General features: G+C 33.8%; 1 protein-coding gene and 1 non-coding gene across 2 annotated transcripts in view; one reads left to right on the forward strand and one right to left on the reverse strand.

The window, feature by feature from the left end:
* AGO3 (argonaute RISC catalytic component 3) overlaps window positions 1-16,745 on the reverse strand; it is a 113,747-nt gene that overhangs the window by 31,597 nt on the left and 65,405 nt on the right. Inside the window, exons 6-9 of the mRNA XM_068966319.1 lie at window positions 5,564-5,698; window positions 1,548-1,635; window positions 1,277-1,424; window positions 712-831 (exon numbers count right to left, since the gene is read on the reverse strand). Coding sequence (XP_068822420.1) covers window positions 712-831; window positions 1,277-1,424; window positions 1,548-1,635; window positions 5,564-5,698 — 491 coding nt within the window. The remainder of the gene's footprint in view (window positions 1-711; window positions 832-1,276; window positions 1,425-1,547; window positions 1,636-5,563; window positions 5,699-16,745) is intronic.
* On the forward strand, window positions 14,216-14,322 carry LOC138074718 (U6 spliceosomal RNA). The gene has a single exon (XR_011144532.1). It is a non-coding gene; the product is annotated as a U6 spliceosomal RNA (small nuclear RNA).

A 16,745-nucleotide genomic window follows, 5' to 3' on the forward strand; every position in this document is an offset into this window, starting at 1 on the left:
TTGCCGTCTATGGGGTCGCACAGAGTCGGACATGACTGCAGCAACTTAGCAGCAGCAGCAACAGTAACCGTGAGTAAAGAAGTCAGACTGTGAACCTAGAGCTGTTAAGATTCCAAGTGCTAGCCTGGTGGGCTACAGTCCATGGGGTAGCAAAAAGTCAGACACAACTAACTTTCAAGATAAGATCCAGGTGCCTTTATTTTTCACTTTGCCCTAATTCTGTCAGTTTTATAATGTATTAATATCTCTTTTCTCCCCATTTAGAATAAGGAGAGCTTAGAGACTCCATAAGGCAGGAGCTGTCTTATACTTCTTTATTCATCCTATACAGTTACCAGTGTTGATACTGGGGCTAAGCAATCCTACTTTGTGTGTTTAGCTTCTCACTATTGCTAGCCATAAAACCTGGACTTTCGTTTCCTATTTTAGGTAGGAGGTGATCAAAGTTCCGTTCACTAAACTGAAACATTAGTTCTGAGATTATCTGTTCTGAATCTAACTAAAGAGCTTGGGGTTAAATTAGAAAGCTCTAACCTTCTTCATAGAATTCACTAAGATTTACCCCTAGACTACTGCTAGAATACTTCCATAATCTTTTAATTCTGACAGCCCATGAAATGATAATAAGACATGAGCTGATATGGTATCTATTCTTCTTTAGTAGCTCACCCTAATATGTTTTAAATTTCTATTTCTGGGGTAAGTACTAACCAATCTGCTAATTTCCTCTTGTCTATCTGGTGCAGATCTTGCTGTGGCTTTGATCATAGTGGAGGTTTGATTGTCCGTTAGCTTCTTGATACATCGTTGCCCTGCCACAATATTACAGACCTACAAATGGAAAAAAAGTTTTGTACTAGATATATATATCTTTCTTAAAATTGAGTGCAATTAAATGTGACATTTTAAATTTTAATTTAACTTAAAATTTAAAATCTACTCCATTAAGCCACTTATGTTTAATATCACGTCAAGTAGAAAAGCAGTAAATAATACTGCTTCACAGTATGATTATAATCAGGTAAAATGCACACTGGATAAAAAGGCTGAAAAGAAGTGTACCAAAATGTTAACAGCAGTTATGTTTAGAGGGGCAGGACTGTGGATGAATTTTTTCCCATATTATTTCATAACTGAAAATTCAGAATAAATAAGGAAATTTAAAGACAGTTCAATTTAAAAATAAATGTGAGAGTATGAAGTAAGTTACAGGTCATTAAAAATCTTAACAGAATGATGAATAAGAGGATATTAATAAGCAGCCTAAACACATTACTTCTAGTGGCAGATAGGTATGTTTCTGTTCCTGCCCCACTTGCAGACAGGGAAGGTGTGGGTACTTCAGCTGAAGAGTATACTTTTCTCTGAAATACTGTGCTACTGTTCTCTCCACAGTTTGGCCATTTTCTAACTGTAAAGGAAAGCTGGAAAAAAAAAATTACACATTAACAATTCATCCCATTAGGAGCAAGCAAAACACCCAATCTACCAACTAGAGTAAGCTGCCTCACATCATCTCTGTTCTGACAAACACCAGCTTTTCTTACGTTTGATGACTGGCAGGCCTTCTTGTTACATTACAAACACGGTATTTCCGTCTCATTGTTCCACAATGAGTCACTTCAACCTTCAGACCTGTTCCCAACAAGAAAAACTGAGGTTACAGAACTGTCACAAGTGACATATTCATAACTCTAAAGCCTGTTCACCACTATAAGAACTCAAAATTCTAAACAGAAAATCTGTGAAATAGGCGATATGATTAACAAAGGATTATATATATATATAACATAGTTAATAATGGGTACAATCATGATAGACCTAACTCCAAACCATTTCCCTATTCTATCAAGCTATTAAAAAATAGCATAAAATTTGCAAAGCCTTTAGATCAAGGGATAAAGTTCTTCATTAATTAAAAAAAAAAGCCCTGCTTATATTGCAGGTTTTTATGCTGGGAGAGGGAAGGAGCAATGGAAAGGAGTTACCATAACTCTCAAAACATTCTGTAACCTTCAAAGTATGTGATATCTCAACTCCCCAGGCATCACATACTGACTGAAGATCATAATTTCATAAAGCTCATGAAGAAAGTCCTTCACAGATTTTTAAACCAGGAAGAAAAAAAAAAATCCCAGGCCCTTTTAACAGAAGTGGAGTGACAACTTTGTTAAAGGATAATATAGTGACACAGTTCTTTCACTACTGACCATTAGAAATCAGGGCAAAATAGCGAATGCAACCAAACTAATTCCTGCAGCAAGTAATCCAGACGTTCTTATGGAATCAACGGCCCCTTTGAGAATCTGACAAAAGCAATAAATTCTCAGAAAAATGCAACATACACTTAATGCAGCATATGAATTTAGATGTTAGTGGATCCATGAGTCTGTCTGTGGACCCTAGGGGTTTGAGGATCCCAGGTCTGCTTTAGAAGGTGAAGCTGTGGGCTTTTAAACCACTGGCTGAAATTCTCTGGGATGAATTTTCCTAAGCAATGGTGTCCAAAAGGATTTTCTGAGATGATACGATTTCTACACCTGTACTAAAATCACTAGTAATGTTCCTGAGCACAAGAAATGTAGCTACTGTGACTGAAATTTTTTTTTCTTTTGTACCTATGTATCCCATAGTGCAGATGTTCTCAACCTGAGGTGACGCTGACCTCCAGGGGAGATTTGGTAATGTCTGGAGACATTTTTGGGGGCTTCCCTGATTGTTAAAACTGGGGGTGCTATTGGCATCTGGTAGATGCTAGATTTAGGAATGGGTGGACCCAGGGATGCTGCTAAATTATATTGCAACGCACAGAACAGCACTACCTCCCATCCCCGACCCCAACAAAGAATTATCCAGCCCAAAATATCAATAGTGCCAAGGTTGAGAAACCCTGCTGCAGTATAACTTATTTTCCTATCTACTAACTGCAGAACCAAACACAAAGTTCAATCACAGTAATATTTTCTTATGACATATCAGCACAAATTAAGATGTTAAATGGACACAGTGCTGCTATACCAGACTGGTTTGAGGTTTTTTGAGAAGTACTCTTAACTGAGTCAGTGAGAAATAGTTTTTGTTAGTAACTATCTTTATAAAACTAAACTTTCAGGTCAATTAGAGCATTTATTATGCTTCTATGTTATAAATGAAAATAGAAAATATTACCAAGAGAAGGTCTTTCAAGAAGGAAATACCAACTATATGAAGTAAACAAGATGTAAAAATACTGTTTGGGGGAAAACATGATAGAAAAATTTAAAACAAATTTCCATTAATTTTATCTATACCACTTAGCAATTTGTTTTCAAATCTTCCCTTTGAATTAAAAAAAATTATCAGTAAGGTTCTACAAGCCTACTAAATAAGTTTTTATCGAAAATAAAACTGACACTCTTACATACATATGGTACTTTTACCATAAACTTCCTCCAATATTTCTGCTATTTAACTATGATGAATTATTGTACAAAGAAACCACCCTAAAGTTATTATTAATTATTTAGGAAAAAGTTCAACTGGAATGAAATGAATATTGTACTAGAAAGTGTATTCAATTACCATAATTTATACCATTATTAAACAGTTTTCATCAAATTTCTCATGGTGACTAAAAATTAAACTCAAATATATAGTTTAAAACATGTAACTCTGATTCTCTTGTGTTACTGAGATAGGAATACATAATGTACTTTAAAGAGCTCTCTCTCTTTTTTAAAAGCCTTCTTGACTTTGAATGGAGGAAAAAATCATCAGTTTGTCAATTAATATTTTTCTACCCCAAATCTACAGTCATAGGTGCCTAAGGGTTAGATTCAAATTCAGGGGTTAGCAAAGAATTGAAATTTTTTAAAAAAATGGACTAGATAATTCTCTGCCCAGGTCCCTCCCCAGACCCTCCATCCAACCGAAAAATGTTTTTGGCTTTAATAAATCAAATATTGAACCTATAAACTTGGCTTTACCTTCACTATAACATCAACTTTATAATGCTTTCTAGTCATTTTGTCAGTCATTTCTTTGGCCCCCTGAGCAGTTGAAGTTAAGATCGAGTCCATGCTCTTCGGGCAGCAGTTGAATCCTTGTTCTGTACATCTTGTATTTTCTGTGATAGAGTGGTGATATGAGTTGATTGCATAGTTACCGCAAAATAATGTAAGTGACTTCATGATATCAGAGGTGGTAACTAAGCAGCAACTCCACTGGAAACCATGGCATTTAGATGATCACATATTAATGGTGGGTAATGCACTACCTTCCAACAAAGCTGACTGTGCAGTTAATATAGATTATGACAGGACAATGGTATGGCTGCAATACAAGAATATACAACACTTTCTTATTCTGACAAAAATCTTGAGATAAATAGATGCTTATCTTCAAAGCAGGAGGGAAATTCCTTTAAATGTTTTACTACAATGACTATTTCTCTCTCTTGGTTACTGAATGGCACAGAATAAATGATTACCAGAGCTAGCAGGATGTATTCAACTATACTAACTGATTTGGGGGACTGAAAGATGTTCAGAAAACAAACTTCAAATTACCTGCAACAAATAGGTAAAACCTTAAAATTAAACAACATAATTATTTCTGACTATTTAAGATGTAACACTTATTACAAACAGAATTTATAGTATTCATTCTAATTAGAGAATATCGAATTTCTCTTTGTGCCTAAATAATAAAGAACTAAATACAGTGGAGTCACATCTTACATGAGGACTAAGTTCCAAAGTGATGAACAAGGCAAGAATCTTACATAATCAAAATTATTCTTGAAAAATCCCTTAAACTGCTGATAAAGTACACCGATTAAATTAAATTGCTGATAAACCCATTATATATGGGTTTGCACATAAAACTGTATATTTACATAGAAAGCTACAATTAATAAAGAATAAATATATACAAAATATAAATTTTAGACTATAACTGAAATTAATTTTTAATTTTTCTCTTTGGAAGACCATATAGAAATGAATTTATATTAGTAAAATATATATATGATGTAAGACCACTGTATAAATTTTAGCTGCTAACTATAAAGCAGGCAAGATCAACGGTCAGCTAAATAATGTATATGAAGTTACTAAGTTTCAGCTCTAGAACAACACATGAAACAGGCTAGCCCCACATCTATAAATTTACGAAGAAATAAAATATTCTGCTATCATTTCAGAAAAATAAAGAAGTCACTATATTAAAATATGTTCAAAGAATAGCTCCAGTCCCGAAGTGTCAATGTTTTGGGAATAAATTTCCTATTTTAGACAGTATCATAGGAGCATTTTTCTATGAGAGTACCTCTTTATGCCTTCAGTTAGTAAGGGAAAGTATCAACAAAAAATTAGCTAGTATTAATTCCATTACTTGGTATTTCTTTCATTGAAACACTACCTAAGATGTTATGACAATGAATTTAATGTAACATTTTAAAATTAATCCATATTTTTACTGGTGATTTTACATGAACAGATATAAATCTTAAAACAATTTCCATGAAAGTTTACTATATTCATGCATTTTACAGTTAAGTTGTTCCAAATGCTAATGAACTCACCTTTTATCTCTTTGGTGAATTTTACCCTATGAGAATCAGTCAGAGGTCTTGGTTGCTCATCAATATTATGTATATCAAGAACTTCACACATGAACTGAATTACAGGTTGTGCTTTGTAGAAGGCAGTGGCAGAAACTAAGAAGAAAAACACAAAGGGTACAAATTAATGTTTCCTTAAAAAAACTCAATCTAAGGCTCCATGATAACTAATTATAGAGTTAAAATTACCCTCTTACGTATAGCTATATATCAATACATATAAAAAAATTTCCAAAATTAAGCAGTTTCAACTTGACCTGTTTGACTACAAGACAAGCACAACAGAAAAACCTAATATTACAGTTTTTATAATCTTTTTCATTATGGGTAACTGAATCTTTCTTTTCCCTAATACATGTACAGAGCAGTGTTCTGGCTATGAGACAAGGCCTATACAGGGACAAAGAAGGCCAGAGTGCCTCAGAAGACAAGGTTAGGTATTATTTTTTAAACATAGCCTTTCGTGCCACCCTAGATTGCTTATCTGTTCTAAGGCGAGCTTTCCCTGTCTTGTACAGATTTGAGAAGACAATGGTATTAAATGTTACTAGTGCTAATCCAAGCTACAGGTAGTAACAACATCTGCCCAATGTTATCTAGCTACAATAAGCAGTCTTCGAGGAGCCAACTAGTATGACTTCTTAATCCTGGATTTTGGAACTGGAAGAGAGCTTCACCAATAGTTAGTGGATCACCATCATTCATTTCTTAAATACTTACGGGCTGCTATTATGTGCTAAAAGATACTGGGGGTACAGTGAAAAGTAAAACTAGAACAGACAGTAGGCTGAAAAGTAAAAAGTGCTAGTCGCTCAGTCGTTTCTGACTCCTTGAGATCCCATGGACTGTAGCCCATCAGGCTCCTCTGTCCATGGAATTCTCCAGGCAAGAATACTGGAGTAGGTTGCCATTCCCTTCTCCAGGGGATCTCCCCAACCCAGGGATCGAACCCAGGTCTCCTGCATTGTAGGAAGATTCTTTACCACCTGGGTCAACATGCTATCATATTATTTCCCTACCTAAAAAACGTCCACAGTGGTGGCCTTTCTCTTATTCTCCTTGGTTTAGGTTTAAGTGTCTTTCATAAAATGTCCCTCATCTCTGGAAGGATATTTAACAAGACTTTAAGCAGTTAGGTGGTGAGACTATTGTGTATATTTTTTTATTATTTTTTTAATCTTTATTTTTAGTAGTGAGCACATATTACATTTTCATTTCACTATATATTGTATATATTATTTCAATATATATGTATATATATACATATATATAAACAATATATATTGAATATATATTATTTCAATATATATGTATATATATACATATATATAAACAATATATATATTATTTCAATAATATATGAATGAAGTCTCAACATAAAAAATTTAAATAACATAGATATAAACAGTAAAGACTTCTGGTCTCCAAGTATCTTCTAAGAAGTAACCATTATTTGTAGCTAATACCTAACTACTATATGTACTAATTATGGACATGGACCTACTACATGTCCCTAACAATAGATAGCTCTGTTGGTTTTGTACTTCCATACCTTGTTCTTTTAATATACACTTAGAGATAAAAATGGATATATAAATTTTAAAAACATGAGATCAGATAATAAATGTTTTATGACTTGCTTTATTGTTTTATTATTATTTTAAAACTAACAATGTCTTAGAGAACTTTCCATGTCAATAATTTCTTTTTAATGGCTTCATATTATTCTGTAGTTTGGGTGCATGGTAATTAAGTGAATATATATCGCATTCCTCTCTTAATGAAAAAGAACACAAATGATAAAAAATTAGAAACACTATTTTGGGCTTTGATTTCTTTTTCGCATTATGTATCTTGCAGATAGATCTTATATGTACTAATACGGAATTATATCACTCTTTTTCACATTGCAGGATATCTCACTACCTGGATCTACTACATGTCCCTAGTGATGGACAGTTATGTTGGTTTTGTATTTCCACCCAAATAAGCTTTAGAAATACCTTTACAATTTCAAGCTAACTAAAAAAAGAGAGACTGATAAGACTGTATCAGCATTCTGGGTATCTTATTTAAATCTTGTACATTAAAAAACTGTATACCTACATTCTTCTATTAAAAATGTGAGAATACTGTTGTACATTAAAATGAGACTGGCAGGAAATATATCAAATAAACATATACTGCTTCTGTGTTAAATAAAAAAAATTGAGTGGATAAAGGAAAATAAATATATGGTCATTAACATGCTTATTTTGTCTTTCCTTTAATTCTACAGGTAAACTTTCTTCACTGGATTATTATAATACTAGCACTCACAATTAATTCGTCTTATCTCACAGAGCTGAAACTACTAAACAAATATTATCCTGTTTAATATTCTATTAATTTTCCTTAGTGTTTATACTTTTAATCATTTTACTATTTACCATCTTCCCTACAGCAATGTAGGCATTTGAGATGAAGGAAAGTTCTTACACAAGATGGATAAAATCAGTGAATACAGCTGAATTAGGCATGGGTTTCAAAGAGCAAGGATCTGTCTCTCTATCCCTAACATTTTACAAACCTACATATACATGCATTTTTCCCTTCATTCCCTTTCACAAATCAACTCAGTTTAACTGAACAAGTAATATTTACATTTAATATTTTAAAAACCTATTAACAAAATATATGACATTAAAACACTAAGGGGAATAAATGTACAATCATTTCTATAGATAACTGCTCTGAAAAAAGCATCAGATAAAATTCAGCACCATAACTAAGACTTTCACAGTACCAAGACTAGAAAGGAGCTTCCTTAATTTGATGTTATTCATCAAAATCTATGGTAAATTCAATGTAAGGTAATACAAAGTGCTAGCTGGCATAGGAATCCAAGTTAAGAGAAATAAAAGATAAAAGGATTGGAAAGGAAGAAACAAAATTATTATTCTTCACAGTACGATTGTTGAGAGAGAAAACCCTCTAATCTATAGATAAATTATAGAATAAGAGAGTTCAGTAAAGCTGCTAGATTTAAGGTCAACAGATACAAATAAATTATACTCTTATATACTAGCAACCAACTTAAAATGTAATTTTAAAAAAGATACCACTTAAAAAAAAAGATACCACTTAACATTACAACAAAAAATGTAAGACACTTGGGATAAACTCTAAACAAAAGATGTAGAAGACTCACTGAAATAACAGGTATCTTTACTACTATAGAAGATCTAAATATTAATAAATGGAGCAGTATACCTTAGTGGTAGAAATTATTTATAAATTAATCTGTAAATTCAAAGCAATTTCAATCAAATACCAATAAGATATAACCCTCTTGACCTCTGGAAATTAAGAAGCTGATACTAAAATTAACATGAAAGAGAAATGAAACCAGAACAGCTAAGAGAGTTTCTAAGAATAAGCTCTGCCCTAACATTCATCAAGATGTGTTATAATCCTATTCAAGTCAAGAGACTGTGGGGACAAACACAGAGACCAGCAGAATATCCTTCAAAGTCTACCTTATACAGTATAGGAAACAAATTCCTATTTAAAGAACTGAACATGAAAAGAAAAACAGACATTTAAAGGAAAATATAGAACATCCTTATGATCTTGAAAGCAGGAAAGAATTTCTTAAGATACAAAAACGATTAAAAAAATGGTACCATAAACAAAGCTAAAAAACAACAGGCAAATGGATATGTATAATACACACAACAAATGATTACTATCCAGAATATGTAATGAGTACCTATAAATCAAGCTTAAAACAGTACAGTGCCAAAAGAGACATGGCTAGGTATTTCACAGAAGAGAAAACCTAAATGTCAAAAAACAAATTTTTACTATTTTATTTGTAATAAAGGAAACACATATAAAAACTCTATTGAGCTATCATTTTATACCAATCAAAATGGGCCAAAAACATTACAATGGACAATACAAGCTGACAATAAGCCAAAGGAAGAAAGAAGAATGAAAATTCTCATACAGTATATATGAATATAAACTGATATAGTCAGGAGCAAATGGTAATTTATAGTAAGTTTGAAGATGAGCATAATTTCCAACTCAACAATTCCACTCTACTAGAATATATGCTCTACAAAAATCCTGTATCTGTGGAGGGCAACATGAATAAGAATGCTCACGGTAGTACAGTTTATAATGATAAAAAGAATGGACACAACCTAAATAACCATCAGTCAGATGGATACATTTGTACCACATTCATATAAACAAAATAAATGAGCAGGTGCTGGAATGCAGATAAATAAAATTGAGAAATAAAAAACTTGAGGAATTTGTACAAAATGAGATATTACCAACTACTTAGATTGCTAGTATCTATATATGTACAGGTGATACACAACTTAGGCAAAAATCATTCTCATTAAGTTTTTGTGATACTTTATAACTCACTTATTGATATCTGATAAAAAACTGTTTCACTGTTGGAAATGTATCCTTTAAAAAAAATTTTTTTTTTAATTTATTTGGCTGCTCCAGGTCTTAGTTGTGGCATGCAGGTTCTTTTTTTTTTTTGCTGTTGCAACATGTGGGATGCAGCTCTCTGAGCAGGGATTGAGCCCATGCCCCCTGCATTGAGAGCTTAGAGTCTTAGAAACTGGACCACCAGGAAAGTCCCTATCCTTATTTTTAAAATTAGGTTTATTTTCTTCTTTTCATGGGTAGCAGCATTAGAATAACAACAACAACAAAAAAGCTTGGAAATGAAACAGATTTTAATTCTATATCCAGACTAATTATCATTTTTCAGAATTTCCACTCATTTTTATGGAAAATTAGCAAAACACCCATTACTTACAGCATTAGTGTAAAGATTCAATGTAAGATAACTACTTGTGCCCGGAACATGGCAGAAACTCATCAGAACTCTTTGGCTCCTTTTTTGAAGAATTGTCTACTCACGTCTTTTGCTCTCTGATTTATTGAGCTTTCAATTCTAGGCAAAATCATTCTGTCAATGTAAACTAACTCCTTGAAGAAGCTGAATGGAAGAATGTTCTATGAAGAAGTGATTAGGATTCTTTAGTTTGTACTTTACTGTGTCAAAACTGAAATTTTCTGTTAGGATGCAGCTAAAATACAGATGTGAAAAAATAATAAATATTTACCATATTTAAGGTAATAAGGACTACATGTTCCAAATTAGTCCAAGTCCAAATGAAGAATATAAAATAAAGCAATAAATAATGTTGGATCCACGTAAAAACTTAACTACAATTATACTTCAACCTCCTGAGAGATTATGTGCCTCAATTTTATACATTTACTTTCATGGCTCTGAAAGTATAAGAACAGCAATTAAGATCACTTATTATACAATGCCTTTTTATGGAAATAGTGAGCAATTTAGAGGCCATGTTAGACATCTTGCATGCCTATCATTAACTAGCAAAGTATTACTGACATAGTACTCAGGAGATATTGATAAATCAAAGGGTTGGGTTTTTTTTTCCTGTTTTTAATAAAAAATATATTTACTAAAGGGTCACTAAAAGGTCACTAAATTATAAAGTGAATACAAATATTCACATAACCAACACTCAGATCAAGAACTAAACATTGGTAGCATTCTCGAAACCGCTTCCCTATCCCCTTCCCAACCTTAACTTACACTTCAACCCTCAAATCCTGGTTCTTATGGTAGTCACTTTTTTTTCTTTTCAGAATTACAACATAGGTACAGATCACTAAGGACAATTTATTTTTTTCCAGTTCTTCAATTTTATCTAACTGGAAACATAAAACATATAATCTTTTTGAGACTTGCTAAACATGTTTCTAACTCATTTAGACTAATTTTAACTATTTTCTTCATTTCCATTGCTCTGCCTAACACTCCACTGAAGAAATACACGGTTTATCCACTTTAATGTTGATGGACAGTGGATAGAACTTTGTGCTTTCACTGCCAGGGGCTCAAGTTCAACCCCTGGCCAGGCAACTAAGATCCCACAAGGTGTCCTATGGCAAAAACCAAACAAACAAAAGCCTGATTATTAATGGTGGTGGACTATTTATGCTGGCACTTTCATTTGGTTATTAGAATAATGTTATGAATATCTTATAGATGGCCTTTTTGATATACATACACATGTATATTTCTCTAATAGAAAAGGTGGTATCTCAATAGAACTGTTGAGTCTAAAGAAAGCTGAGCGTTGAAGAATTGATGCTTTTGAACTGCAGTGTTAAGACTATTCAGAGTCCCTCAGACTGCAAGGAGATCAAACCTGCCAATCCTCAAGGAAATCAGCTCTGAATAGTCACTGACTGATGCTGAAGCTGAAGCTCCAATCCTTTGGCCACCTTATGCGAAGAACTGACTTATTAGAAAAGACCCTGACTGGGAAAGATTGAAGGCAGGAGGAGAAGGGGAGACAGAGGATGAGATGGTTGGATGGCATCACTGATGAGTCCATTGATTTGAGCAAGCTCCGCGAGTTGGTGATGGACAGAGAAGCCTGGTGTGCTGCAGTCCAAGGGGATGAACAACTGAACTGAATTAAGGATGTGTATCTCTAACTTTCCTGGATAATGCCAAAATCTTCCAAAGTGGTTTTAACAACTAACTCTCTCACAAGCAGAGTTTAAGAGTTTAATGTTAGCCTTTCTGGGGATGTGACGTCTCATTTAAAAAAAACTATTTGAGGTATAACTTACATACAATAAAATGCATTTTAACTGTATAGCTCAATGATTTTGACAAACGTATGCCTCAATGCTATTTGTTGTTCTTGTTCAGTTGTTCAGTCGTGTCCAACTCTTTCCGACCCCATGGACTGCAGCATGCCAGGACTCCCTGTCCTTAACCATCTCTTGGAGCTTGCTCAAACTCATGTCCATTGAGTCAGTGATGCCATCCAACCATCTCATCCTCTATGCTATTATCACTCCAATTAAGACAAAATATGTCATCACCCCTGAAAGTATTTTCCTGCCCCTCTTTAATCAGCTTCCATCACATCTGCTGCAGGCAACCACTGATCTGATTCCTTTCATAATAAATTTGTTCCAGAATTTCACATAAATGGAATTATATGGTATACAACATTTTGTTTAGCTTTTTAGCACATCTTACTTGAGATTCATCCATCCCATTTTATAAATTAGTTTTTTTTAATTGCTGGATAGTATTTCATTGTGTAAATAAATCACAATTTGTTTCTCAGTTTACTTGTTGCTGGGCATTTGGGTTGTTTCCAGATCCTAGTTATTATGAACATGTACAAACCTTTGTATGGACCTATTTTTTTCATTTCTCTTGGGAAAAGACCTAAGAATAGTTAGGACATATGGCAATAAAATATTTAAATTTTTAAAAATATGCCAAAATATTTTTCAAAGTGGTTGTACTGTTTTATACTCCTACCGTTTCTAATTGTTCCACATTCTTGCCAACACTTAGCATTGCTGGGTTTTTTACTTTAGCAAGTCTAGCAAGAGTGAAGTGATATCTCATTGTGGTTTTTATCTGCATTTTCCTGATGAGCAATGATGTTTAATATCTTCTCAGGTGCTATTGACCATTCCCATAATCTTTTGTGCAGTGTATTTTTTTACCATTGTTAAAAATAGTTTGAGTTATGTAAGCTTTTCATATATTCTAGACACAAATCTTTTGTTCAGGATATATTATGCAAATATTTGAAACTTTTTCAAATTTCAGTAGCTTGCCTTTTCATCTTCTTAACAGTGTTCTTAAGAGATGGTTTTCACTTAGATTAGGTTTCCAGCATACAAAGAAATCTTTGCTTACTCCAAGGGCATGAATATTTTTCCTCTTAGAAGTTTCTCAGTTTTAATGTTAATTTTTTGTACAAATACCCAACTGTTCTGGTATCATTGAGAAGACTATTCTTTCCCCATTGAATTTGGCCCCTCTGTCAAATATCAATCAACCACATAAATGTTTATAGCTATTCTAATTATTTTTTAGCTTTTTGGCTAAGATCAAGTGTAGTATCTGTAGCTTCTCGTAACTTGATTTATATGTCCATCTTTAACCTCAGTATCAGTTTTCCTTACTGTAGCTTTATAGCACGTCTTGAAATCAGGGATTATAAATCCTCCAACTCTGTTCTTCTTCAAAATGGTTTTAACTGTTCTAGATTCTCTGCATTTTCAAGTAAATCTTAAAATCAGCTTGTCAATTTATATTTTTTTTTAAAAGTGAGATTTTTGGTGAGATTCTGGGATTGTGTTGAGTCTACAGATCAATTTGGGAATGATGAGCATCCTAACTATTTCAGTCTTCTGTGGCAAGAACATGGTCTGCGTGCGTGCTAAGTCACTTCGGTTGTGTCTGACTCTTTGTGATCTCATGAACTGCAAGCTGCCAGGTTCCTCTGTTCATGGGATTTTTCAGGCAAGAATACTGGAGTGGGTTGCCATGCCCTTCTCCAGGGGATCTTCCCATCCCAGGGATCAAACCTGAGTCTCCTGCACCGTAGGCAGATTCTTTATCATCTGAGCCACCAGGGACATGGTATCTCTGTTTATTTATCTTTCTTATTTTTCTCAGGAAAGTTTTATAGGCTTTCAGTGTAGAGGGTTTGTGTACACATCTCTTTTAAAATCTATCTAGTGCTCGCTTTGGTACTACCTGTACTAAAATTGGAATGATAGAGAGATTAGCATGATCCCTGTGCAAAAGATGAAAAAAAATCTATTCCTAAATATTTCAAAAATATTATTATGAATGGTACATGTGTTTTTCATTTTCCCAACTGCTGAATGCCGGTATTATTTATTATACTGCTAGTATTATTATGCAACTAGTGTCTTGTGATCTGGCAAAATGCATCTATTAATTCTAGTAGGATTTTTTGGGGGGAGTAGATTTCTTCAGATTTTTTTATGTAGACAATTACGTCTTTTGCAAACAGCGACAGTTGTATTACTTCCTTTACAATATTACACTTTCACTTTTCTTGGACCACCAGCACAATGTTGGACAGAAGTAGTGAGAGTAAGCATCCTCCTCTTAATCTTAAGGCAAAGTTGTTCACTCTTTTTGACACTGAGTATGATGATGCCTGTGTGCTTTTCTAGATTCTTTGATCAGGTTAGAGAAGTTTCCTTTTACTGCTACTGTGTTACAAATTTTTATCATGATAACATTAAAATGTGTCAAATGATTCTTCTGTCTGTTGAGAAGATTACATTGTTTTGGTCAGGTTTCAGATTCAGAGGAATAGGAGCCTCATAAAATTGAGTGGAAACGCCTTTTTTCTTCTGTTTTCTGAAATAATCTGTGTAAGACTGGTATCATTTTTTCTTAAATGTCAGATAAATTTTAGCAACGAAATCAACTGGGACTGGAGTTTTGTTAGAAAGGATTATGAATTCAATTTCCTTAACAGATACCAGACTATTCCAGTTTTCTTTGAGCTAACTTTTTAACATTATGTGTAAATTATCAAATTAATTAGTATAAAACTGTTCCCTTATCAACCTTTCACTTCTGAAAGATCTTTAATGATAAACCCTTCTTTAATTTTTGACACTAATAATCTGTTTGGTTATTTTTCTTTTTTTTGATTAGCCTTCCTAGGAGTTTAAAATTTTTATTAACTTTTTTAAAGGAATCCACTTTTGGTTTCATTCATCTTCTATACTGTTTGTTTTCTATTTAATTAACTTTTGCTCGAGTTTTATTATTTCTTACTTTCTATTTGAGTTTAATTTTTTCTTCTAGTTGAAGATAGAAACATCATGTGGTAGTCTGCCTCCAACATGATCCCTAATAAGTCTTTCCTCATGGGATTTTGCACCTTTGTGTAAGTCTCTCCTACACTGAATATAACTGGTTTATGTAACTAATAAGACATTACAAAACTGGCAGAATATAGCTTTCAATACTAGGCCTTAATGTCATTACAGCGTCTGCCTTGCTCTCTCATGGACTGCTTGCTCCAAAGAAGCCAGCCACAATATCACGAGGACACTTAACCAACCCTGCCTGTTGAGAGGTCCAGGCGGCAAGAAACTAGGTCTCTGGCACAAACTTACCAATTGAGTTTTACAGATAATAAAACAAGACTTACTCATCCCTTTAAACATTCAAGTATCCACTATATCAGGGACTCCTTTGTGGGTTGGAATTTAAAGATAACCAGACAAAGCCTCTCCATTTTAACAATAGATTCTGGTCAAGCAACTCAGTTCATTCCTTCCCCAAACTCCACTAAAACTCTGGTAAGGAATTAAGGAGAAAAAAAAAAAAAGCATAAATCTAGAAGGAAGGGAGGATCGAAAATAGAAAATGTACCATTTTAGAAGATGGAAAACAAGTAGATAAGCTGTAACTGACACAGCAGATGGGATTCTCAAAAGGTGTGAGAAACGGTAGCATCAGGTGCCTCTGAAACTGGTGATAGAAGAACAGAGGTGGTGCAGAAAAATAAAGACAGAGGCTGTTTGAGAAGCAGGTAAAGTCCTAGATTCCTGTCTAGCTCCATTCACATTGTGGAACAACTGCCTCACCTTTATCCTGGCATAATCTGTAAGTGTATTCTCTGGAAAAAGTAAAAGACTTTTTGGAGGGAAGATGTCAGGCACAGCTGAGGGAACAAGACTGTACCCAAAACAAATAATTAAGTGACCATAAATATTAACTCCTGAATGCAGACACTCCCCAAGCCAAAATCCCCAACTTGGCTTCCAGAATGCATATAACAAGACTATTACCCTTCAGGCAGGAGTCTGAAGTCTGGGTAATTGACTAGCTAAGAGGAAAGACCTAACTAAGGTCACTAACATTACAGGTTCCCTAGGATCAGCCCAATTAAACCATTCTATGATAAAGCTCAAAGTCAACTAGTCCCACTAATGAATTCAAAGCATCAAGTCAATGTTTTAGATTCCCACTGCATCATGAATAAATAATCAAGGACACCATATACTTGAAGGAAGCTTCTGAAATGGAGGACAGTGATCAAAACAAGCAAAACAGAATTTGGAGGAAGAATAAGCATGTGCAAGAAAAAGAAAACTCAACAGACTGGTTCCAAATAGGAAAAGGAGTACGTCAAGGCTGTATATTGTCACCCTGCTTATTTAACTTCTATGCAGTGTACATCATGAGAAACGCTGGACTGGAAGAAACACAAGC

The sequence above is a fragment of the Capricornis sumatraensis genome, chromosome 2, assembly GCF_032405125.1.
Source record: "Capricornis sumatraensis isolate serow.1 chromosome 2, serow.2, whole genome shotgun sequence".
Lineage (NCBI taxonomy): Eukaryota > Metazoa > Chordata > Mammalia > Artiodactyla > Bovidae > Capricornis > Capricornis sumatraensis.